The 26,174-nt window shown below is 57.9% G+C and overlaps 1 protein-coding gene across 1 annotated transcript in view; it reads left to right on the top strand.

Moving 5' to 3' along the window:
• The window catches only part of Ttc28 (tetratricopeptide repeat domain 28), a 444,103-nt gene that overhangs the window by 399,080 nt on the left and 18,849 nt on the right, over positions 1–26,174 (top strand). Inside the window, 2 exon segments of the mRNA XM_074060812.1 lie at positions 13,999–14,139; positions 22,739–22,883. Of these exon segments, the coding sequence (XP_073916913.1) occupies positions 13,999–14,139; positions 22,739–22,883 (286 nt within the window).

Raw genomic sequence — 26,174 nt, 5'->3', positions numbered from 1 at the left:
TTCGAATCAGGAATGAACCTGTCCCAGTCTTAGAAACGCTTTGGTCTCTCACCTTCAGTCAGATCGCAGTAGGGAAGTTGTTACGGAAAACCCAGACTCAGGAAAGGGCCTCATTATAACTTGTGTGAGTCCTGCTGTGTGCCAGGTGCTTTCTAATGTCACAGCAGCCTTGTCAGGTGGATGGTGTTAACCCAGGAAACTGAGGCACAGAGAGGAAGTACATCACGTGACTGCATGGCGTGAAAGCGGCAGGACTCGAATCCACAGCCGGCTCCAGGCAGCTTCTGTCAACAGCGCTGCCTCCCAGCCTGGGCGACTGGAGCAGCGTGGTGGCTGTCTCCGTGGCAGATGTGTAGTGAGGTCAACAAGCGGCAGAGACTGCGTCTTAATTATCAGTAGTTATCAACAGTCTAAGAGCTCAAGGTTAGGCTGCCGAAATTACCGAAGTTCCCGCTCTTAGGACACACGGCTTGAAAGCACAGGGAGCTCCCAGCGTTCCTCCCGTGTTGTAAAGCCACAGCAGAGCAGGATGGGACAGGCCCAGAGGTCACCGGAGTCCTCCCCGTCCAGGCCCGAGGTCACCGCATCCCTCAGGTTAGTGTGTCAGCGATACCACCGCCCTCCCGAGGCACCAGACCCACAAACCCAGTTCTAGGACAGCCCTCCCTCCCCCCTCGTCTCCAGGCCCCCGGGAACAGCCTTGCAAAGTACATTTGCAGTGGCTGTCACCATTGCACTCCTCCCTTTCCACAGGAATGGGGACAGGCACACGTCAGTCAGTCCCTCCACATCCATCCTTGCCCCACCAGCCGTGCCATTAGGTCTGGGTGAGGAAAAGGGCCTTGGCGCCAGACCCCTGGGCCCAGCCCCTTCTGGGTCACGTTCAGCGAATGCTCTGCTGGCACAGGGTCCCCGGACACCACCTGCAGGGGCCCCCGGTCACCACCGCTCTCCTGTGGGTGCACAAGGCCCCTCGGCCCCCGTCCTGCCCACAGCCATGCTGCCCCATCTCACGAGCCCCGGTCACCTGGTGGCCTTTTGTCTTTTCCTTCCCCCCACAGACACTCCTTCCAGGGCGCTGTGTTGTCCCTGGGGTGGGGAGGTGGGATGTCCCCGCCAAGACGCCGTAAGCAGCAGCGAGTGTGACAGTGGCTGTGCTCTAGGGTGGTGGCATGGGCCCCTCCCTGTGAATAACAACTGGAAACCCTGGGGAAAACCAACCCCGGGGGCCTGAAGGGTGAAGAAAAGCCAGTGTGCGACCAGGGGTGCCCTGGTCATTTTAAGCACAAGACACTCCAGCCTGCCCGGCCTGAAGAGCCAGGGGGCAGAGGTCAGGGAAACCAGAGCTTCAGGAAAACGAGGGTCCCACGCGTCCTGGGGTGGACAGACAGCAGGTGGAAACCCCTCTGGCTGGTCCCTGAGTCGCACCCCACGGGGACAGACTTCAAAGACTCAAGAACTAAACTGAGGTTTGAGTTGCCACTAAAAAAAAGTGAAATTTTTTTAAAAAGTGAAATGCTTTTTAAAAAGGGAAGCAACAGATCCTCCTATTTCAGTCTGCTTTGGAAAAAAAAATAAAGCCCGAAATCTCTAGTACATTTTAGAGGACTATATCAGAATCCACGTCACAGCCCCACCAGGCACGCAAAGATCAGGACAATGTGACTCCCGAGAGGAAAGACAGACGGCGGGTCCCTCAGGGACCTGGGTGCTGAGGACATCAGACAAGGACGGAGGGTGACAGAGAGGAAAGGACTGAAGACATAAACAGCAATGAACAGGGCCAGGGGTTGGACATGCATGCTACCAAGTCCAAGAGGAGAGAGAGAGAGAGAGAGAGAGAGAGAGAGAGAGAGAATGAGAATGGGGTGAACCATGCCCCATATAGCCCCAAATTTGGTGAAAGACACAATGTTTAAAACTTCAAGAAACTTGGAGAACCCCGGCAGAATAAATAAGGAAAGCAAAGCAAAGCAGGCTTTGGCAAATCCTAACCGAACTTTTGTCAACAAGATAAACACTCCTCAAAGCAGCAGGAGGCATCACAGGCGGGCCACCTCTGAAGCCGGGTGACATCAGACAGGACAGGGCCCAAGACCAGGAATGGTCCTCGGGGCTGACTTCTAGAACGAAGCGAAGTCAAGACGTCTTCCATCAGAGGAAGCTGAGGGTTTGGGGTCAGGAGAGCGAAGTTCTTCAGGCTGAAGGAAAACACTAGAAAGAAACTGGGATCTTCAGGAAGGAATAAAAAACATCAGAAATGGGAAATAAAGGGGCAAAAAGGAAGGGCTAGCAAGTGTGGAGGTCACATAAAGTCGCACAGTGAAGTCTGATGACTTCCCGATGGTGGTTGTAGCAGGACTGACTGACTGGAAGAGGAGAGGACGGACTCGTGGCTGCACCGCTCAGATCTCACACGTCCCGGGGTGACAGTGTCACACGGCGTCAGTCCAGCACATGCTCCCGCCAGGATGACGTGGGAAGACCCCTTGCAAACTTGGTCTCCCGAAACCAACGCCAAATTAAAAACAAGGTCAACAGCCCTGCGTCTGTTACAGAAGTTAAGTCCTGCCTGGTGCTGGTGCCTGTAATCCCAGCTACTCAGGAGGCAGAGATCTGGAGGACTGGGGTTCTAAGCCAGCCAGGGCAAATAGTTCAGGAGACCCTATCTTGAAGAAACACCCATCACAAAAAAGGGCTTGTGGAATGCCCTGAGTTCAAAACCACAGTACTGCAAAAGAAAAAAAAGAAAAAAAAAGCAAAACCTGACAGACTCCCTTGAAGCCTAGGTGGATTTGCTAATGAATTCTATGAAATATTTAAGAAAACCCCACAATGTGACGCAGACTCTTTCAGAGAATAGAAAAGAACCTTCCCACTTGTGTCATGAGGCCAAAAGTCACCCCTAATGCCAAAACCCAAACCACCATATTAGGGGAAGAAGAAAACCTCTTAAACACAGGTGTGGAGATATTTAGCGACAAAGTGGGTTTACACTAGGAATGCAAGGCTGGCTTTTTTTGTGCTTTGTTTCGGTTTTTGTTTGAGTCAGGCTTTTACTGTATACCAGGCTGACCTCCGACCTGTGAGCCTCCTGTCTTATAGGAGTTGATTACAGGTGGGCACCACCACGCTCGGCCTACAAGTCTGCTTTAACATTCAAACACCAGTCATTCCACTGTACCCTATCAAGGTCCTGGGAGACCCCACGTCATAAAGGTGTCCCCTCTCCCCAGAGTGACTGAAGACTGTTCATAATGTCCAGATCCCTGAGCTGATTCTGAGATGTGTGTGGAAATGCAAAGGACCGGAGGGAAGGGTCACACCATCCCGAGGCAGGAGCCATGTTCTGTAAATCAGCTTTAACTGGAGTGCAGCCGTGTGGTGTCCCCGTGTTTACACGCTTGCACGTTGTTCATGGAGGAACACATGCCACAGCAGCAGCCTGGAGTTAGGACGGACTCCACGTGGCCTGCACGCTGGAAGTGTGGCTACCAGGCCCCTCCCGTTCAAGATTACTGACTCTGGACCCAGGATCTCCAGCACAGTCTTGAGGCAGGAAAACAGAGTCGGGGAACTCGTTCTGTCTGACTGCATGCCTTGCTGTAAAGCCACGGTGACTAGGACACTGTGGTCTGTAATCCCAGCACCTGGGAAGCCTCGAGTTCAAGACCAGCCTGGGCTGCTTAGCAAGACCCTGTCTCAAACAACAGCCAAGGCAGTGCAATGCAGAAGAGTGGAGTGGACAGCGAGCCCAGAGAGAGACCCACGCTCAGGCGGCCATCTGATCGGTGACAGAGATACCGAATGACACAGTGAGGAATGGGACGCCTTCAACCCTGGAGCTTGCACAAGTGACCAGCTCTGCAGGACGAGTGACCCCCGGCCCAGAATGCGTACTGAACCCTAAGAGCAGTTCAGCTTTTAGGGACCCTGGGCTTACACAACACTAAAACTCTTGAGCTTGGAGGAGCTTGGGACACAGAAAAGTCACAAAAGACAACCTGAAAATCAGACTTCACAACTTAACACGTAGGCTAACCCAAAGACGTGAAGAAAACAAAAGGGCAAGCCACAAGTCACAGAGGTGACAAAGGGTCGGGGGCCACCGTGTGTAAGAACTCCGGTAACCCAGTAAGATAAGAAAGAACCCAATTTTAAAATGTGGGGAGAGTTTTGGAAAAGTTATGGTGACAAATGTGTCAGAAAATATTTACCATCATTAATCACTTAAGAAATGCAAATAAACCATGAGAAGAGGTTTAAAAAAAAAAATTAAAATCTGACGGCGCAAATGTCGGTGAGTCATACAAGATCCAGAGGTCCAGGCGTTATTAGAGTGACCCCGGAAGGCCTTCTGTGGGATGCTGTGAACCTATGCATGCCAGCCCAGGGCGCCAGCCATTTCACTCCGGGAGTTTAACCCAAGAGAGCCCAAAATCTAGGTTCACAAAAAGCACGTTCTGTTCACAATCCCCCAAACTGTGTCCCCACCCTGGGCGTGTCACAGCCGGAGTGACCCACACACCGTCTCTCGTGTTCAGCGGCGAGATCCTCAGCAGCACCACACCACCCTCTGTCGTCACCAAGGACAGTGTGGACGACGCTGAGAGGAGACCATGTCCACTGGAGGACTGCCCACGCAGTCCTGGGACAGCCTCGTGTGACCGTGACGGGACAATCAGAAGGTGGGGGCGAAAACCCGCCAGGAAGAGCCGTGAAGGTCTGGAATGGAAGCCAGACCTGTGACTTTTTTTTTTGGCAGCAGTGGGATTTGAACTCAGGGCCTCGCACTTGCCAGGCAGACTCTCGACCACCTAAGCCATTCCAGGGCCGGCCTCCTGGAGGAGGTGTGCAGGAAGCACTTGGCAGTGGGGCGAGGCGTGGGTCGTGTGGGGAGGGGACATTCCAGGGGGATCAAGGGGCTGGAGGGGCCCGCGGGTGCTGGTGAAAAGGGACAAGAGGGCAGGTTGGAGGCCGTCACCAGCTCTCTGCTGTGTCCCTCACCACAGCCTTGTCACATTCCTCATTTGGTCCTGACCTCCTTATTCTCTTATCTGGGTCAGAAACATGGCTGAAATGATGACTTTAAAATGGAATCCAAATGACACGTGGCGCCCAGCACTGCAGCCCGGAAATGTTGGGTTTGCATCGTGCCTGTGGCACACAAAGCGGCCAGCTGGGGCGTCCCCAAACCCAGAAGGGACCCCGGCACAGCCTCACCCTGCTATCTGCTTGTCTTCCAGTCAGTCCAGCTGTTCATCAGGAGACCTCATCTTGGCAAATGATTCCTGCACACGGGACCATGGGGTTCCACTGCCCGCCTCGTCCATTTCAAGTGTTCCCTGTGCTCCTTCCCTAACCCAGGCCATCTTAACAGGCTCTTTAAAACCCCAAAGAGAAAAAGGTCCTGCAGCAGCCACCGCCTTTGTCCTGAAGGAAGCCGCGGCCAGCTAAGGCCATCTTTCCAGAGCAGTTTGCTTCTCTCTTTCCTGGGAATTGGCTGCCTGGGCTTCGTTTTCTTTTCTCAAATCGTTAAAAAGAGGGGGCAGAACATAGCAGTGCACACCTGTAATCCCAGCATTTGGGAGGCTGAGGCTGGAGGATTGTGAATTTGAGGCCAGCATGGACTGCATAGTGAGACTGTGTTTCAGAGAGAGAGAGAGAGAGGGGGAGAGAGAGAGAGAGAGAGAGAGGGAGAGAGAGGAGAATGCAGTTGACCCATAACTACTTTCCTGCCTTCCCTGGGTTGTGGGCAGTCAAGGCCAGGTGGCTTCATCCAGAACAGACAGCAACTTAACATTGCTTCACCATTTACGCAATAAAAATAACTGCAGAAACCTAAGCTGCCATTACCCACCGCTCTTTGAATCTGAATTTTCCAATCCGAGTTGTAATGATGGACTTACCACAATTTGTCACTTCTGGACGTGGAGGTCCCCAACCCTGTCCTGTCTTCAGTAGAAGCCAGCAGCCACTGTCAGCTATGGAAAACGGAGCAGAACAATACGGACCCATGTGGACCCACTGCAGGGACCCTGGGTGTGTTGGGGGGGACGGGTCACCTGTGTCCAGAAAGAGGGGGGGCACAGCCCGAGCCTCCCAGGGCTCGCTGAGGACTGGTTTTCGGGCTGACAGAACAGAGGCCATTTTGCTCCTTGCATTGCTGTGTGGCCACCGTGCCGGGCTGTGTGGCGGCCTCCCCAGCGCCAGCCCTGTCGTGAGCACAGAAGCAAATATTTAGCTGACTGTGGCGAGCCATTGCACGTGCACTGACCCCCCCAGGGGTCCGCGACACACGACGCACAGGACATATGACGTATTTACATCTCGGTAACCATAGAAACCTGCTGTGTCGGGAGACTTCATCACGCCCTCCTCCCCAGGAAGAGAAGGGTGAAGCCACAGGGCAGGGGCCGCCTCTTGTCGACTGACCCCATTGTGGTTGAGCAATTAAGACGTCAGACATATTTGCAGTAATTTTCGCTTCTGTAGACATTTTATAAAGTATCGAGTGCACATAGGAAATGAAAGCACTCGGGATGTCATTTGAGAAGCCACATAGCCAAGTCAGGCTTGTTGTTTTGTATTGCCTACACAATTTCTACTTCATTAGTTATTCTTGGGGACAGCCAGTCTTTTTTCCTGTGTCGGCATTTCCTTTAGGGAATCCTGGGCACAAGGACTGCATAGATGTTGTCCATCTGTCCATTCGGCTGCAGGGGACACCGGGGAGCGGGGAAGGGTGAGCTGTAATTGCCTACTTTAAATGTGGGCTCTTCCTTCCCTTCCTGGCCGGGCTCTCAGGACAAGTGACTGTCACACAAAGCTTTTTGGGGGCTTTTAACAAAAATCTCTGAACAGAGATCGCCCCGATATCTACCTCGATGGACTATCGTGAGGATAGCCACCATTTGAGGAAAGGCCACCGCTGTCTGTCATCTCCCTCACTCTCCCACCGCAAGCATCGTGGGTTCTTTTTTTTTTGTGCCTCCTGCAAAAGCTGTTCTGTTTGACACCTCGACGTGATCAGCCCTATCAAAGGCTCCACAAATATTTACGAATTATAAAAACCCCCCAGAGAGCCAGGAATACGAATTCCATCTCATTTGCGATTAATTCTGCACCTCTGCATCGAGCAAACATGCGGGCTGAGGCTTTTAATAGAGCCAGGAACCCCTGGGCTCTTTTGTCTGTGCCTTGGGTTGTGTAAAGGACCACGACGCTGGGTGACTTGGGCGTCCCCTGCTGGCCACTGCAAAACCCACCGAGCCCCAAAGCCAAGCCCTGGCACACCCAGGACCCCAAGTCCCATGGCGTGGGGTGGGGGACAGGGTATAATTGTGGCTGGGAAGGCACGGCGTTTGCCCTCGTTGTTACCATTTTCTTTATTATTGCTATTTAAATGGAAGTATTAGAATACAGGGGACATTTCCCACTGGCTAATAACCATTTAAGTTGCATTTGGGGGCTTTCACGACTTGACAACAGCTTTTCAAAATCTCAGGCTGTTAAACCCCCTGCCGGGTTAATGTGGCAGAGAAAGACAAGACGGATGCCAGCCAGCAGCGTTCTGCACAGGGCTGGGTCTCTGGCATCTGGGGGAGGGAAGGGACGGGAAAGAGATCCTTTCAGAAGCCCCCAATTAGAGCGAGGAGAAAATGTGCTCTGCTGAGAGCTGAGGGAGAGGGAGAGGGAGGCAGAAGGGCAGGTTCTGCCCCAGAGGTGGAACCGGTAACAAAGGCCAATCCTACACACCCCAGGGTTTCTCGGGACGCCAGCCCTGCACGCAGCCACGCACGGCTCCGTTTAGACCAGGTGTGTGCTCAGAGAAAACCATCCCGACACCTGTGAGACCCGCCACGGCTTGGTGCCGTCGGTCCTGGAGCTACAGGAAGGCGCCCCGCTCTCCCTCTGGGTCTTCTTTCCCACTTGAAACCCGTCTCAGGGAGATCTAGGAAATGGGGGTGACTCAGAAGTCACCCCTCACTTGTAGGGACTAAATCCTCCGTGAAAGGTGCCTACCCACCCCACTTGGGTGAGGCACTTGGGCCTCTCGACTCTCTTTCTTAAGAGGTCTCTTTTTGTCCAGACCAAACAGACTCGGTTGGGTGACATTATTCATACAGAAACTGGAGTGTGTGCAGTTTGCCTAGACTTAAGGGATCGTAAATAAAGCTATGTGACCCCTCCAGTTCCCCCACTAGGGATAACTGTCATCAGAGTACACAGACTGGTCTCTGCTGTGTCCCCGGGGGAGCGTGTCCCGGCACTCTTGGGGCCCGAGCTGTGGGACCACAGTCAGCTCCGCTGTAAGGTTCCCAGGTCCTCCACCCTCGTCCCTCTTCCACTTGTTAAAAGGGTCACCCAGCTTTTTAACATAGCCTGCGTCAGTGCAGCTGGTGAGAGCCACGCCCACCCCCTCCTAAGTAGCAGGCCAAGGCCATGTCTGCACCTGTCCTCCAGAGGCCCTGCTGTCAGGGAAACGGACCTCGCAAGGGTCTTTGGGTCGTGGTCAGTGCTGACTGTGCCCCAGACACAGCACCAAGTGAGTGGAAACGCTTGCATGCTATTCAGGAACCAGTGCTGCTCACAGACGTGGGTGACCTTGGGGCTCCCCGACCTCCTCTAATTGCCCTCAGAAAATGTGACCCTGGGTCAGTACCCGGGGCCCGAGGGTGGCGCGAGGAGACCCAGGCTTAGAGTCAAGCTCACCCGGTGCCCAGCCCAGTGTGCCGCTCACTTCCAGTGGAGCCTCGGACTAGATCCTGACTCCTCCAGGTGCCTCTTTGGGTCCTTTTACCAGGATGAGAAGATGTTCCTCTTGGTGTCACTTCAGAGATTACTGGTGGGCCTGGCAGTCCCTGTGGACTTCAGCTGTTAGTAACAGGCCTCAACTCCACCGCTCCTGGATGTGGGGCCAAATGGGTACTGAGCTCAGGGCTACCAACCTGCCTGCGTGCCTTACACCCACCTACCCTCACTTCCACCCCCCCAGCGCAGGTGACACTCACGCCCCGGGGTGAAGCCAAGTGCAGATTTGGGACCAGCGTCCAAGGGACATGAAGCCCGAGCAAACCAGCCTGCTAAAAACTAAGCCCATCTGCTTTCTACGACAGCTCCCCCTTCTCTGGTCAGCTCACAGTTCCAGGAAGGAAACGGAGAGACAGTGGACAAGGGCTGGGAAACACCGTTTGCATGAAGAGGAACACTTTGTTTCTCCTGGGAGGTGCTGAGGCTGGGCCTGTGCGGTGGGGGTTTCATGGCTGTTGATCGCACAGTGCTGGTGCTGTGCAAGTGTCCCAGGCCTGGGTGATGAGGTCAGGGTGACCCTCAGGCATCTGAGGCCAGAGCCCAGGCCCTGTGCCAGCCTTGTGACGTGGGGCTCCACTCCACGCCTGGCCACCCAGCAAGGCTCCTTGGCTCCGGTTAGAAGGTGAGCACCTGCGAGGTGCTGAGGTCGCACAGAGAAGGGACAGGTGTTCGGGTCAGGGGAAGTCCCGAGGGGACAGCACTGAGCTGGTCTTGAGGGAGAAGCGTGATTTCCACGTGTGTAGACCGGCTGGGGTTGGCGGGGTGGGGAGTCCTGGTGGAGGAGAGGGCCATGTGTACTTGTGCTGTCCACAGAGCCGGGCTGATGGAGCAGGGGATCTAGAAGCCAGACAGATGTCAGGTGGTCTAGGTTTGGATGCCAGGCTTCAAGCCAGGTGCCAGGCTCCACACTAGATGCTGCACACACACCGTCCTCCATCCTCGGTAACTGTCCTTGCTCACCTGTAAGGAAGGGCACTCTGCTTGCCCTAAGTCCTGAACTACTCAGAAGAAATGGGGCTCCTCTTCCCCCAGGTTCTTGCTCTTTCTCCCGTGACACGGCATTCACGCAGGTGGAACTGGGCTTTGTTGATGTGACTGAACCAAATCCGTGACAGAGCCACCTCTTCAGGGGAGCGCTCCATTGGCCACACTGTCCCAGCCACAGCTTCAGACATACGGCACCAAGTGGCCTTCCGTCAAGTCTAGCTTCCTGTACTCAGCAAGGGTGGGAGGGCGAGCCAGCCAGCGGAAGGCAAGCTTTCTCATTCGCGTGATCACCTGTGATTTCCCAGCAGAGAAGCTGAAGACGCCCCGGGTTCTTCTTCTGACACTTAAGTATAGACCGGGTCGTTCCGGGCCACGAGACCAGCTGGGTGCCACAAAACCCTTTGCAGTTAAAACCACACGAGTGCTGCTCCAGATCCCAGAGGCCAGCAGTGCATTTTTTTTTTAATCAAATGATTTTCTTAAGCATCTTGGAAGAGGATTTTTATTTATTTTCTAACGAGTTTAGCAATCAGAGCACAAATCAGATTTTATTGATCACTGCGATGTGTGTAAGAGCAATCATTTTCCTTCAGACAACAGGTTTGTCCTTGAAACAGCGACTGTGAGATGATGGTGGGAATTACAACCTTGAGTGAAGACAGAGAAAGGCAATTTCTGGAATGACACACAGGAATTAAATCTAGTTGCATCCAAAGGGAAGCGTCTCCAGCGAGACAGTGAACGTGTGACAGTGATTTCTGAGAAGCAACTGTGACAGCATGGTGTCAATAGAGAGTGCTGAGGGTCCAGCTGGCGTGGTTCGTACCAGCAGGTTTGACCTCCAGGTCTACACTCGCTGTGCCACCTTCCCTCCTGCCATGGATCTGGATGCTGGTGTGAGTGTCCTCACCGTAGGGGAGCAGCCTTCCTGGGGTCCCTGCCTGCTCGGTCACTCACACGCTTTCTACCCAGTGGTCCTCTCTCCCGTGTGTGTCCATGGCCTCCGGCTCACTGCAGCAAGGCCCCAGGGTCTCTGAGGACACTGCTCAGCCCCCTCCCCACCCTCTCAAAAGGTTTGTGAGTCCACACTGGCTGCAGGGACTCCAGGAACTCCAGTGCAAGCTGGAACTGAGCACCCACAGAGCCCTGCGAGGCCACTGCCCTTGGACAGCTGTGGTTTGCAGTCGAGTGCAAAGGACTTTCTCCTCTTAGGCCCGGATCAGGAAATGGTGACCCTTGTGGCTCCTGTGTCACCTCAAGCCTGCACAACTGGCCTCAGGAAGCCACAGTCTGCTTTCCCAGAATCACAGTGGTCACGATGGGGGAAAGGACTGACCGGGTGAGCTGAGAGCAGGGTCCACCTCTCATCCTGCAGCAGTGAGGGAAAGAGGGCTGCTCGCCATAAATGTGGCTCTTGCAGCCTGTGACCCTGCGTGACAGAGACATTTCCTACAGGTGAATCCTTAGGCTCAGGCGCCTACACACCACCACCTTCTCCCCACGCTAGCTCACAGCCACCATTCCTCTGTCCGGGATGCTTTTCCCCCGCAAGGGAAAAAACCAGGGCAATGGTGAGTAACTCATGCGCTCATTTCAAAGGTCTCAAGAACTTGGAGTCCCCTAGCGTCACATCTGAAGTTTCTGACACTCTTGCTAGGGTGGCTTCTGGACAAAATGGATTCTTTCCACACTCCAGGGTGCTAGCACAGTCTGTCCGGCCTCTCAGATTGAGGCCCCGAGTTCTCACGTGCCGTGTCGCTGAAGTACCTCACTCTCGCTCCAAAAGGAGGCCCTTGGCCACCTTGGGTCACTTCCACCCGCGTGGGGCTGGTGGAGTGGAGCCTGCCTCCCCTGCCCCTCTCACAGGAAGCTGAAGACAGGCTTCTTTCTGTCTGTCTTTTCTGGCATCAGGGCTGCGATGGCTGGGCTCCCGCAAGTAACTGGTTATCAGGGTGACAGCAGCTTCCAGATGAGGGTGAGGGATGCTGAAGGAACGAGTTAGTGAAGGCTGCTGAGACAGGAATAACAGGTGTCTGCACAGAGCCCCGGCCACATGTCAGAGGATGACAGGGATCAGCAGGCCATGCTCGCAAATGAAAATCGTCCCCAGAGTCTCCTGCCAAGCCATCCCCTAGGACAAGCTCTGGCTCAGCTCCCAGCCCATGATTCATGGCCATTCTCCTCTCTGGGGACAGCCACACCTTGGGGCTGGCCTCTGATGCCGGCACTGGTTGGAGTCCCCAGAGCAGGTGGCTGGGGCTTCTCATGGGTGGCCTCTGCACCGCTGTCCTCTCCGGCTCCCCTCCAGGCCCTCATAGGACGCCCACTTGCGTCTTCACTTAGGCTCAGCCCTCTACCAACCCCTGGTAGAAGTCTGGGGCGGGGTCCAGGCCTGGCCGATGGGCAGGTGACATGCCGGGGCTGGAGCTAGGGACCCCTCACCTCCCTCAAGGTCCAGAAGTAGAGAAAGCTGGGGAGGGAAGCCCCAGCTGGAATCCTCAGGCCTAGAGAGCCCCTAAGGAAGGGGAAATGGAGTGGTGGTCAATTCTAGAGGCAAGGAAGTAGGCGGGGCCCAGGACCCAGAGCTGGTGACAAGCCAGGATGCAGACAGAGTGGAGGCAAAATTGAGGCACGTCTTGATGTCAGGTCACCAGTGCTGGGCACTGGGCCGGTGCCATTCCACGCCATCTACTGGCCACCTGGCTGGCCCTGAGGCCCTCTGGTCCACCCCTGCTGGCCAGGACAACTGGTGCTATTGGCAAAGCCAGGTTCTCAACTGCCCCCCTTCTGTTTCATGTCAGGCCACCAAAATCAGGCCTGAGTGTGAGTGCTGGGGCTCATCCTGCACACACACTGGTTCTCGGGACTGTTCTCGCTTCCTCTCACTCGCTCCCCTGTTCATCCAGTCTCCACGTGGAGACACTCATGACTAGGAAACTCTCCGGTGTTGCACGGATCGACAGAGCGCCTTCTCTGAGTCCGTCCTCACGTGAAGCCATCCCAGCCTCAGCTAAAGACCTGGCATACGCGGGCTGTATAATTAATTTCTTTTCTTTTTTTTGAGACACTGCTGGGTCACCAGCATGGCCGGCTCCCAACGAATGCTATTGAGGGCTGATCAGCGATCGAGAAGTACCGGAGGTTTACTTGCTTTTCTCAGACCTCTTGGGAATTGGTAATAGGGGATTTATTTTCTTTTTTAATTGGAAGACATATTTATCAGTCAGTAGCAAAGCAGGGACAGGAAACAACTCAGTATTGGAGCAGGGATGGCTTTTTTTAATTGTTAATCGTAGACGGGAGCACAGAGGACAGGTGGAGAGAGCCCGGGAATTTGCAGTCCTGCTGGCGTACCCGGCCCCATGTCCTGCTTGGTATATTCACTTGAGCAGAGGTGAAGTGAATGGGAGCCATGGTGGCTATTGTAGGTGTGACGTGCCACCCCCAGGGAAGAGGGGATGGGACGTGAGGATAAGTGGCAGCACTCCTGGGACCCTGCCACATAGACGAGGCCTGTTTTGTACACGGGAGAGGGAGTCCCTTATGGGTGGGTGACACCGCCTGTTTGCTCTCCCGTGGCTGCTGTGCTGTGAGGGGTGGAGAAATCAGGACCCCCATTAAGCCCGGCCTCAGCACAGACAGCAGCATGGAGCCCATCCGCCCAGCTGTGCCTCTCCCCTCCAGAGCACAGTGACAAGGCCGGTCACTCTGAGATGATGAATGGGTCCCTGGACACGAACGCTTACTTACAGAGGCTCTGCAGAAGGTCCTGGGCTCCCAAGGGAGCACTTCAAGCCTGGGCCTGGATGCACAAGGCCAGCGGAGGGACCCAGAGCCTTCCTGGTACCTTGGGAGCCCTGGGATCGGTTTCCTGCCCTCAAACCTGGCCCTGGCACATGAGTTGAAGACAGAAAGGGTCCCGGACTCCAGGCCCTCAGTGGACAGGCGAGGTGACCCACGGGGAGGGTGGCTTCCTTCTGCTCAGCCCAAGGCTCTGTCTCATCCACAAGCCACTGACCGACTGTCAGGGCACACAGGTGCCGGACACGTGCCACCCTGGGAGCCACCCTTGTCCCCACCGCCTGGCCATGGAGGACACAGTTGGGGGCGGGGAAGGAGGGGGACAGAGGGCAGGGACCTCGGCGGACCCCGGCCCAGTGCGGCTGTCTCTAATGGCGTTCCTGCCTTTCCCCACAGGGCCTGTGCCAGCAGCGAGACGGAGAGCGAGGCGGGGGACATCATGGACCAGCAGTTTGAAGAGATGAACAACAAGCTCAACTCCGTGACTGACCCCACGGGCTTCCTGCGGATGGTGCGCCGCAACAACCTCTTCAACAGGTGTGGGGGGCGGGGCTAAGGCGGGGCGGGGCGGGGCTAAGGTGGGGCGGGGCTCCCAGCTGTGGGCAGCGCATAGGGGTGGGCGGAGTTCTGGGGTGGGCGGAGCTCTGGAGTGGGGCTGGGCTCCCAGCTGGAGGGGGCTCTGGAGTAGGGCGGGGCTCGTGTGGGCGGGGCTAAGGAGGGGTGGGACTCAAGGGGTGAGAGGGCTCTGGACTGGGGCGTGGCTCGGGGTGGGCGTGGCTTTGTGGGTGAGGCGCGGCTCGGGGTGGGCGTGGCTAACGAGGGGTGGGGCTCCTGCTGCAGGGCGGGGCCTGGGTCCAGCGCAGATTGTTGCCAGGTGCCCTCTGCAGCAGCTGCAGAAGGGAGCGTGATGCTCCAGTGGCCCCCCTCGCTCACCAGGGCCTCTGCTTCACAGCAGGACAGGTCAGTGTGGTGACCCTCGTGTGGCTCGGGTGGGAGACCCAGGAGAGGTCGCTGCTTACTCTCCCGGCCCCCCAGCCGACTTCCTGAGGCCACGCCGGCTTCTGCAGGCGAAATCTGGGGCGGAGCCCGCGCTGACTCCTGTCCTGGACTCAGGGTCCAGCGTGGACAGGAAGGATGGGGACAGCATGTCCCGTGGGCTCTGCGAACACAGCTTTCCTCAGTATGAGGCTGGAGCAGTGGAGAAATCTGGGACCCTGACACCCAGCAGACCTGGATTTGAAACCTGGCTCTACCTCAGACCTTTTGGTTTCTGTAATCTGGAAAATCGGGGTGGTGGTGGCTGCTGATTGCATGGTGTCGGGCCCCAGGATCGTAATGAGGAAACATGGCACCTGCAGTGCGCCGAGCCCTCCCTCTCTCCGGCCGGCCCCAAGGTGGGGGGCGGGGGCAGGGCAGCCGCTCACGGTTCCAGAAGATGGCTGTCTACCCAAAGCCGGACTTCTTCCCTTACCACCTCTCTCCCGCCACCAGGTAGCAACAGACCTCACTCTGCAGCCCTGGCCCAGCCCCGACCTCTCGCACTTTCTGGCTTGCATCCCACCTTGCTCTCTGTTGGCGGCCCCTGGCCCGACAGGACAGGACCAGCCCTGCCTGTGTCACCTCCCTGTATCTATTCTGGGCAGGAGCCTTCCTTCCCATCAGCAGCAACTGTTGGATCCAATGACCTGACCCCAGCAGTGGCCCCTGTCCTGTAGCAGCCCCCAGGCCTCCCCACCCGTCCTGAGGGGGCTCCCACCACCCGACTCTGCCTCAGTTCCTCCTCTCCAGGCAGATCAGATGCAAGCAGGGTACAGGTGGAACTTAGGAAATAGCTCTCTGAAGTCGCTTTAAAAAAGCAGGTCCATGGAGTGGTGACAAGTTTATTGAAAACACAAAAGCAGTCCCTACCGGTTGCCCTCTGTAGCAAGCTTGCCAGTATTTCTTAAGGCATCATTTAATGTGCGACACAATTTTCTTTACCATGTTTTTGGATACTTTCTTGTTCCAGAAATGACTTTACTAGGATTGAACTCAGGGCGTGAACTTTGCCGGGCGCTTGCTTTACAACCTGAGTCACATCCCCAGCCCTTTTTGCCTTTTGGTTTACTTATTGTTTGGATAGGGTCTTGATTTATGCCAGGCCAGCCTGGGCCGTGATCCTCCTGTTTATACTTCCCGAATAGCTGGGATGACAGGCGCCCACCGCCACCACACCCAGCTTTTTATTGGTTGAGATGGGGTCTCACTAACTTTTTGGTCCAGCTATCCTCAATCCACATTCATCCTGATCTCTGCCTCTTCAGTGGTTAAGATTACAGGTGTGAGCTACGGCCCCTGGCTATGGCCAAAGCTGATGTGAGAGTTTACCCAAGCATACAGATGTCACAAGATGACCTCAGTGATAGATACACAAGGCGGAGTTTGTGCACAGTGCTCATTGCTATGCCACATGGACTGAGCTGCCTGCAGAGGGAGGGGACAGGGTGACTCCTCCCCGATGTCCTGGCCACCTAGACCTTCCAGACCCCAGTCTGAGGATAACGGCACCCAGAGAAGGCCCTGACCTAAGGCTGCAGCTAGGCTCCCAGCATGGTTTCTAAGGGACCCGAGTGCCAGCCCCAGGCCTGTGGCTCTCCGAACGCCACACCACGATCCCACCCCAAACACATCCACTGCTTGACTTGCCAGCTGTACCCTGCAGTTTCTGGTCCCCCCTCCGTCTGTCCCCACTGCCTCCCCTGTTCCGTCAGGACTCACTGTTTGCAGAAGTTAAGGTGCCTGGCACTCAGCCGGCCTCTCAGCTCACAGGCAGCAGATGTGGGGTTTGCCCCCTGCTGGGGATGACTCCATCCTCTCCCGCTCTGAGCGCAGTGGGGGCTCTCAGTGGAGACCCTCACTGTCCCTCCCAGCCATCCTCCACTGCCCGTCCATTCTCCCTGTCCTCTCTGCCCTAACCCAAAGGAGTCCTGGACCTGCCGTTCCCTACCTCAGGGCCTTTATCTGGGCACCTGGACATGGCCAAAGAGGGCTTTTCCCTGAGGGGCCATTTCAAACAGCACCTGTCACAGGGCCATCCCAGTCACCCTGCCTAGGAGCAGTTTCTCTTCTCTGAAGTTCCCCAGCAACTCTTTCCCTGCCCTTGGCTTGTCCTGTGGGTCCATGTCTCTCACCTCTGGCTTGCGTCTGATTTCTCTGTGCCGCCCCAAGGTGCGGGCAGTAGGCACTGGCTTGCCAACAATGGAGAAGAGCAAGGAGAGACAGAGGGACAGAAGGAAAAAGAATATAAGGAAGGATGGAGAGAGGGGCAGGCAGCAGTGAGCCCTGTGGGTGGAGGTGTGTGCCATGCCTAGGCAGTGACCCCAAGGTGTCCAGGAAAAGCCACTAAGAAGGAGAGAAGTGTACGCCGCTTTCCTGGGCTCAGCGGGAGAGCAGGGCACTGCCTGAGCTGGCGCAGCCCAAGGCGGGAGCAGGCAGCACGACAGTTCCTGTCTCCCAGAGAAGGAGCCTTCCGTGAGGTTCCTGGAAGTCACCACTGGATGGTATCACAGTCCTTTTTTTTAATCTCATGGAGGCATCTCGAATTTAATGGGTTTCCCTGCTAATTCTTCCACCAGTGCCATAAAACCCAGCTTCAACCTCAGGCTGCTCCCATCCCTCAGGAGACAGTGGTTCGGAGTCCAGAGGGTGGTGGAGCATCCAGTCTGTCAGGGCTGAAGGGACAGAGGAAGGAACCAAATGGTTCTCCAGGCAGTGGGGTCCCAGGACAGCAGGAGCTGCACCTACAATTCACTGTCTGCCCCTGGCTGTCCCCCGGGTGTCCCCGGTGAGGCCCACACGTGGCCACTGCAGCTACAGACCCAGGGGAGAGAAAGTGCCTGACCTACAGACATCCTGGGAAGGGGAGCGGGCTGAGCAGGAAAGAAGCCGCCACCCCCGACCCTCACCAGGGGGGACAACATGGCTCTGTCCTCCCGCCCTGCTCACCCCGACCTGGGCTGCTGTCCCTTAGAACTGGTGTCCTCACGGGGTCTGTGGTCCTGGGGATGAGGGTGTGCCCCATGTCACACAGCCTGGCCTTAGGCCCCCTGAGAACTGACCCCACTGCAGGCCTCCTGCTGCGTGGCAGCCTCCATCCCTGGAGGCCTGGCTGGCTCAGGAGGCTATGTGGTGTCCGCAGCCCACACTGGCCCTAGAAGGTGCCCCCATATTGGTCACTTGCTTTCTCTCTGGCCCTTCTGGGTGTAGTAAAGGTGATGTGACCTGGGGCCAGCGTGTCTGGCCCTGTGCCTGGCCAGCCAGACGGAGCAGAGCCTGGTCACCTATACCAGGCGGGACATTGAGCAGCAGGAGGTCAGGGGAACGGGGAAGATGTGCATGGAGACCTGTGCTCTGCAGCCTGCATAGCAGCTGTGGGACATGGGGACACAGGCACAGTGCTTGGTCCCTGTGAGACAGGAGCTCAGCAGGGCAGAGACAAGTGTCCCCAACTCTCCAGGGCTGGCGCCGCGCGACCCTGTCACCTCTCCTCGGTGCCGAGGGGCGCAGAGCCCAGGCAAAGCCACTTCTCCCTCCGTCAGATGCCCTCGTGTGTTCTAGAAGTGGCTTCCTTCCCAGCTCCCCATGCTTTGTTGGGGTTCCCTTGACCCTCCAGGACAGGGAGTCCAGGGCCCTCCATCCTGCCATCCCTGCGGTCCTCGACCCGAGGGACAATCGAGTCCAGTCCCACCTGCCGTCCCTGGGTTCACACCCGGAAGCCACGCTGTGTCCACGGTGGGGGCTTCTGCCGTGGAGCCTCCCTGGAGAGCAGGGCAGCGGGAGAGGGGTGCCAAGGCCACTGGCTCTCAGGGAGGGGCCGACCCACCCCGCCACTCAGACACGGGGCTCAGCTCCCTTCAGCTGTCCATCATTGGTCGCGAAGGGTGAGCAACACGTGCCAGCGTGGGCACTGCGACTGCACCACCGTCACCTCCGTAACCAGGCCGGAGGGGACGCCAGGGAGCAACGCCCACAGCAGGCACGTGTGCGGTCCCCCAGCCTCCCCAGGCACAGGTCTTTCTTCATCCCGATGGGAGACTTGGGGGCAGTCAGACAATCGCACCCCGATGCGTCTCGCCCTGTCCACTACGGCTTCCACACCTCACCCCTGCTCTGCGCTGTGCGTGACACAGACCCTTCCTCTGTCCCAGTGCCACACAGACTCTGTGCTGTGCAGTGAATGGGCATTTCTCACAAGTGCATGGATAAACAGCGTGTGAGGATGGAGGACTGGAGAAGGTTCTCCACCCAGGGCTGTGTCACTTAGCCGAGTAGAGCCAGCAGGAAAGGGACAGTCAGAGGACAGCGAACCAGCACCACCTGCTGGAGCCCCCGGGCAAAGCAGCTGCCAGGCCTGCCACCCTGGCTACAGTGCTGACCCACTGGGAAAAGCCTCCACTGTGGCCTCGTGTGGGTCTCTTGCCCGCTCTGAATCTCGGTCCCTCACCTGTGGAGGAGGGACACTGTGAGGGCAGGGCCACTGTGGCCGGTGACCTGCTGTGGCAGATGAGGGTGACCTTGCCACAGGAGGGGAGTCCCCCTCTGAGACTCTGCTCTAACAGCAGGGAGCACCTGTCCTTTCATCTCCGAGTCAGAGCCAAGGTCAGGAGCAGCTGCCCAGGCTGTCAGCACCTGCTGACATCAGAGCCTTGATGGCCGCCCTGGGATCCTGCCCATCTCGTGGCCACAGAGGCAGAGCCTTCGTGATAGTTCTGGAAGGAGGACATCAGGGTGCAAAGTCTTCTCACACCCTGCTCCAAACAGGCAGGGGAGGGGACCCGCTGCCACCCAGCTGCAATCCAAGGCCCTCCACTGAGCCTCCCCACAGAGTCTGTGTCAACAGAGACATCTCTCCTGGGCAGGCGGTGGCCTCCTGACCGCCCCACTTCCCTGGTCCCACGTGGTGCACTCAGGGGAGGCTCAGCAGAGGGCTGCGGGCTGCCTGGGTGGACCAGGGTGTCCTTTCTGAGACCAGAGGACACCTATGGTTACCTTAGCTCCCCCCTCACTTCACCAGCAAGGGAGAGATGGAGGAGAGGGCAGCCTTGCCAGTCTCACAGGTCATGGGTGGCACGAGTGCCTGAGGTGAGCCCCTGGGAACGTTCAGGCTCGGGGCTGGGGTGACCCCTGCTGCTCTGTTGCCACAGAGGCTACATGCCAGGCATCAAGCCGTGCCCAAGGCAGCACCCCACCTGCTGATGCCATAGGCCCCCGTGTGGCCAGGGAAAGGCTGTGTCCTGGTCACCTCCTGCTGCAGCCCCAGCCCGAGGCCCTGCCCACACCTGCCACCGCGGAGGGCGCCCAGGGGCTGTTCGTTGCTTTTGGTCTCGGTTTCCTGCTTTGCTTCCCGTTCTGTGCTCCCGGGCTGGGACTCTCGAGACAGCTTTCCAGTGGGACATTATCACCACTGCCAGACAGAGCCAGGTGCCAGCGCAACCAGTGTGGAGGAAGGGAGGCCTGGAGGCAGGAGTCCCCAGCCCCTCTGGGCCACACGCAGGTGGGAAGGCCACTGCCCCGGGTCACCAGCAGACACCTGCTCAGGGAGGAAGTCCAAAGTGGATTTTCTTTGACCGCAAGTTATGGTCACAACCACCAACTCGTTTCTGGCCTCTTTACTTTGGAAAGGGCATCTGTAGGGCTGCGTGTCCCCCACCGAAGAGCAGTGCTGGTCACAGGGTCACAGGGGTGTCTCTGGGGGCCAGTCTGGGTGGGCCACCCCAGAACCTGTCCAGCGATGGATGGTCTCTGAGCTGCCAGGCCACGATGGCCCAGGTTGGGCAGCTGAAAACCAGTGCTCTGTGTGGCACCTGAGGGCGGAGGTCAGCCATGTGTACGAGGTCACGGTGAACTTACTGACCTAGAGAGAGCAAAACAAGGCCAAGTGGTGGGCTTGGACACAGGGCCCCCGTGGGTGAACTGGGTGTAGCCACCCCTCCAAGGACTGTTCACGCACCCAGAGCCTGGAGACTGTAGGTCCCTCTCTGGCCACCAACAGCTGCCTGTTTCCCAACCTGGCCACAGCCATGGGACTGGCTGCCCAAGTGAAGGTGGCCTGCCGAGGGTGTGTGTGGCCTGACGGTGGCTGTTGTGCCCGTCCTCCCTGGGATGTCCTTGTGTGGAATGACACCTTCACCTTGTCCACGTGGTGGGCTGGCTCCTGTGGCCCAGCTCCTGTGGCCCAAACCAAATGCTACTGTCCCAGGAAGCCGCCCTCAGCTGGGTAGGCCCTACAGCAGAGGGACCTGAGACCCTGCCCCCCTGAACCGGCCACACAGTGGGCAGCCATGGGGGAGGGCCGGGCGAGTGCCACTGGGTCCCTTGTGGTACCACTGGCCCTGGGGCCCCAGCCTGGTCCCTGCTCCCTCCGCCCCTTCACTGGGACCCCAGCTTTCCTGGTCTGCGTGCTTTGCAGTTCAACCTCCCCCGGCCTCACTCCCTGCCTGGGGCTCGATTTCTGCAGGGCAGAGCAGGAGGCCTAGGTAGGGGACAGTGACTTACCCAAGGCTGGGGCTGGAGCTGGGCAGGTCACACACACGGTTTCCTCTCTGACCTGGTGGCTGGTGTCCCCCTTCCCTGCGCTTCCTGTCAGCAGCCCCATTGGTGGCAGGGAGGCCCTGCCAGTCACTGGGGCACGACCCACATTCTGGGCTGGCAGGGGTCGGACGTCTGGGGGCGCGGCTCTGATATTCGGGATGTAGGAGCCGTACTTTGGGTCAGCCGGGTGCCCTGGGCAGCTGGCCTGTCCTGGGTTCCTCGCACCCTAGGGGACCTGGCAGACGCCCTATACCTGGGGTCTCTCTCCGGCAACCGCCGCTTGGGTTCCGAGCCTTGAAGTGGGTGGAGAGCTCCACCGGTCACAGTAAAGGCCAGGGGTACGCATTGCCGGGCACATGGCCTCTGATGTCCCCAGCTGCGTTTCTCAGTCTCAGCGGGGAAGCTCGAAGCCCACAGTCCAGACAGACCACCAGGGTGTGAAAGGAGAGGTGGGGGGGACAGGGCCACACCCTGCCATGGCCCTGGCTCTGGGGGCCACGCTCCCTGTCTGCCCAGAGCACACGGAGGGTAACGGTGCGTGACAGACACCGTGTGTCATCCTGCAGCATCTCTTCTGGAGAGCAGTGTGGTGATCTCGCCTTCAGGGAGAGCTGCTCTTTGTGGCGTGCTCAGCGTGGAGGGTCACTCCAGGGCCATCTGCGCTTCACTGGCTCTGCCGGCAAAGCCACACGGTGTCCCCGTCACTTGCAATTACACATTTCCTGAGGAGCGGGTGGACAGATGGCTCCCCAGGCCTCCATGTCCTGCCGCTCGCCTCTGCTTTCAGGGAGCAGTGGGGGGCCAGGGATGCTCAGAGCTCAGCTAGCCGTGACTCTAGAATCTAGGTCAAAGGGGACACTATGGGGCTCACGGGGGGACAGGCGAGGGCAGGGTGGGAACCACACCTGGGAAGCAGGGTCCTTGGCACTTTCTCTTCAGCTGTCACGTCCCAGCCAGCCCAGGTGGAAGGCACCTTCCGGTTTGTTCTCGGGCAGGAGTCACCACGGGGGCAGAGCCTCTCACGCAGCCCCACCGTGTGTCATCAGTCACGGTCCCTGCACTTAGGTCCTGTAAAGCACGTCAAAACCGCTGTCCGCCACAGTCACACAGACAGTGTGGCCTGCTGAGGGTCAGTGAGGACGCTGGCAGTCCCGCTGTCTCCGTGTTGTCACGGGCTTGTTCCCCTGCTGTCCATCCTTCCTGCCCTCCGCAGGGACCATGACAGTCCCTGGCAGACAGCAGTGCTCAGTCAGCAAATGTCCTCATCCCGTGCCGGGGCTGTGACGCTTGGGGTCCTGGTGTGGGGAGTGCCTCTGTATGAACGTCCACACCTGTCCTGTCCGAGTTTGTTGGCACCTGTTGCTGTCCTCCTCGTCTGTCCCCCACCTCTGCCTGCACGCCGTCTCTCCCCACTGCATGTGACTAAGCCCTTTGAGGGGCGCGGGGACATCTGACTCTACAAAAACGCCATAGACATGCGAGCCACTGTGTGCCCGCTTCACCCTGCAGTGGCTCCAGGGAGCGGTGGGGGAGCCTGGCCTCAGTCCTCTCTGTCCCCTCTCCCCAGAAGCTGCCACAGCATGACCAGCCTGGTCAGTAACCCCGTGTCGCCCATGAAGGACGGGACCCCTTCTCTCCCCAGGAGGCAGAGCTCGCTGGCCAGGCCCCCGCTCCGCGCCCTGTACGACCTGCTCATCGCGCCCATGGAAGGGGTAAGTGGCTCCCGGGACGGCGTCCCCCCGTGGCCACCTGTGTCCCTCTCACACACACAGGTGGCCGTGGAGACACAAAGAAGCTGCATCTTCTTCCCCGTGTCTCCATCGGCCCTGGACACGTGTTCTTGATTTGGTGGCCGAGGCCCCAAGTTTCAAGTTGGCAGGTTCAAGTCCTAGCTCTGCTACACACAGGCCAGTGCGTCACCCCAAAGGCCGGGGCCTGGACAGGTACACGGGCCAGCAGGGAAGCCCCACTCCCACCTCCATTCTAGAATCTGCCCGAATGATCTCAGGCAGAGTCGTGCTTGCTGGAGAGAGTGGGATTGTCTCTCCCTGGGCCTCACTGACCCCCACCACAGAGTACAGCGGTGCCTGGCTGGTGTCCTGTGGCCAGTGTTCCCCTGCCCCAGGCTCTACAGCCACTTTTTTTTTCCTTTGTGCCTTTTTTGTCCCCCCAATTTTTTGTTATTTTATCATTTTTATGTTTACTGACATGAGAATACATTGTTTGGGCCACCTCCCCCCATTTCCATCCTCCCCCCCAGACCCCTGTGGCCACTTCTTAACTCATGACTCTTGGACGGGGTGGGGACCTTTGTGACCCGAGTGGTAAACCCTTCAGATGCCCTCGTGTGCAACTCTCGGGAGAACCAGAGCCCGGCAGACCTGTCACCGAGGCAGGGGCCCTCGGCGCCTCCCTCCTTCTCCAGCCATTGACCAGCGGAGGCCAGGCCTGGGGCATCTGGCCAGCTCAAACATGGCCTTTGCTCTGAAGCCATTGACCTCTTCTCCCACCCGCCTCGGGCCGTGCGACCTTCCCGCCCTGGCTCTTCACACCAGGCCATCATTCAGGGCACCTGACCTCTGCCTGGGCTCAGAGCCCAGCTCTTCCTTCACCCTGTGTCTCCCGGAAGGCAAGGCCCATCCTCAGCTCTGGGTCCCCAACAGCTGCCTCGGGGCCTGGTGGAGTCAGCACTTGGGGACGTTTGTGGAACGGTACCTGGCCCCAAACTGCATTTGGCACAGAAGGCTTTGGCCACCATGGTGGTGAACCCCAAGTCTTCCCAGATTAGAAGCAAAGGGAGGGGCTCCCTGCCCAGCTGTGCTCTCCAGGGTCCCAGCCTAGTGCACTTGCTATGGGGACCACAGCTGGGCATTGACCACAGCCTCCACTTGGAGCCAGGTGTCAGTGGATCTCTGAGGGGAACCAGAAAAGGAAGCCGAGGTGCTCGGATCCCACCCAGGAGAGAAGCCACCGTGAGCGAGGACATGGAAGGACACAGTGGGTTTCAGGGTCTTCCTCCCCGAGGACTTGTCCACCAACATGTGGACAGGTTGGTGACAGTCAGATGTCCCTCCAGAGGTGGAAGGATGGGCAAATTCATGGGCTTCAGTGGTTTAGAACCGTGCGTCACCATCGTAACGGGAGCTAGGCGAGGGGCTGGCTTTCTGGAGGAAGGTGGCGGGCGGTGGCCCTTGTCCCTGGCTCTTGACAGCTGGAAGCATTCTTTGTTGGGAACCAGATGTGTAAGTGATGAAGGATTTGACTGCTTCAAATAAGGTGAAGAGCGGAAACTTGTTAGTCACCAGCAGGAGCACGAGCTGACCTTTGGCTGACTAAGGTCACCATTGTAGCCGGGCACAGGCCTGTGAGCCCAGCACCCGCCACGGAGGCAGGAGGGTGGCTTGAATCCAGGAGTTCCCAGCAATGTAGCGAGACCCCATCGCACAGTAAATAGATAAATAGATTCACAGGAAAATGAACCGGTCCGTCGCGCTTCTGAGAAATTGGAACAGTGGGGTCCCCTGCCCCCACGTCAGCGATTCCGCCGACAGCGTTTGTTCACACGTCCCAGGCACCCAGTGTCATGAACCCGGAGCTGGGGCAGTTAGCCCGGAGGTGTGCAGGCCAGCCCGGGTGACTGTCACCACCAGGGTCCCCTCTCCTCCTCTTAAGTCTCCTCCTGTGAGCACGCCACTGCCCCAGAGGCCACCAGAGGGCGACACGACACTACTGTCAACTGCCAGGCACCGCCATCTGCATGGTCACAGAGCCTAGAAATCAGAATGGAACGTCCGTCCAGGACTGTGTCGGGAACACCCGGAGACTGGCACAACTGCCCTGTTCACCCGGGGCACAGAGTCTTCCAACAACGGCCCTCACCCGCGGTCCTGTGCCGGGGACAGGCGCACTGCACCACTGCAGGCTCGTGCAGCCTTTGACTTGAGGTGGCTCGAGGGGAGCACTGTCGCCAGCTCTTCCCCAGAGCCGTCCTTTGCTGTCAGGACGGGCAAGCGCGTCCTCCATCTCCGAGGACAGCCTGTTACATCTGCACGTGAGCCGTCACCAGCCGTTAAGTCAGATCCTGTCTGAAACCCGGGGGAAATGTCACCAAGGAAAGGCTGCAAGTGGTTCGTGTGAAAGGGACTGGGGCGTGTTTGTGTCCACAGCCTTAGTTTTCAGATCAAGTCGCAGTGAAGGACCGTGGCCTGCCCCTCTGACCTGCTCTTCCCCGCCATCCGTGAAAGGACAGATGGGACCCATCCTGTCCCCACAACCCGCATGTGGAGACCACAGGCTAGCAGAGGCCTTTTCCTGGCCTTGGAGTTGAGCCAGCCCCTCCAGCAGTGTGCAGGGGACAAGGCCACGGGTGCTCTGGGGACAGCTGCTCTCACCGCACCCCGCACCGCCCAGACTGCAGTGGACTGTGTCCCACGCCGTGCTCTGTGGCCACCAGGTCAACACGGAGAAGGGTTTGGTGGGGTCACTCAGAGGCCCAGGTTCTACTGGAGTTTGCATTTGCATCTCCACCGTCCTTACTTTATTTCCTGTTGTAAAACCTTACACTCCTCTGCCCCAGGACCGGGAGCAAGAGCCAGTGACGTGGGTCAGGAAGAGGAACCTTATAGCCTGATGTCCTGCAGCTCCTGGACACTGGCCTGTCACTCAAGAGTGTGGCAGGGGCCTGGCTCTGCCAAGGGTGGGCTGTGAGCAAGGCCTGCCCCTGGCCAGGTCGTAGCCATAATTGCTCGGGGGACCACCTTGTTCTGTAAGATGGCCCTGGTGAATTCAAGGGGCCTAAGGAACAGCTTGGCCCGGACAGTGCAGTGGGCACAGGCCAACCCCGTTCCCAGCAGACTGGGGACTCGAAGGTGGCCAGGGAGTTCTGTCCATGCAAACGGAGGCAAGGACCTGAGTGTGGAGTGGGGACCAAGACCCTTCCGCTGCCGATTCCCTTCTGATTAAGGCATCCGTGGTGGCATGCACCCAAGGACACAGATTCAAAG

This window comes from Castor canadensis, chromosome 18 (genome assembly GCF_047511655.1).
Source record: "Castor canadensis chromosome 18, mCasCan1.hap1v2, whole genome shotgun sequence".
Taxonomy (NCBI): domain Eukaryota; kingdom Metazoa; phylum Chordata; class Mammalia; order Rodentia; family Castoridae; genus Castor; species Castor canadensis.
This window is presented reverse-complemented; position numbering and strand designations above follow the sequence as displayed.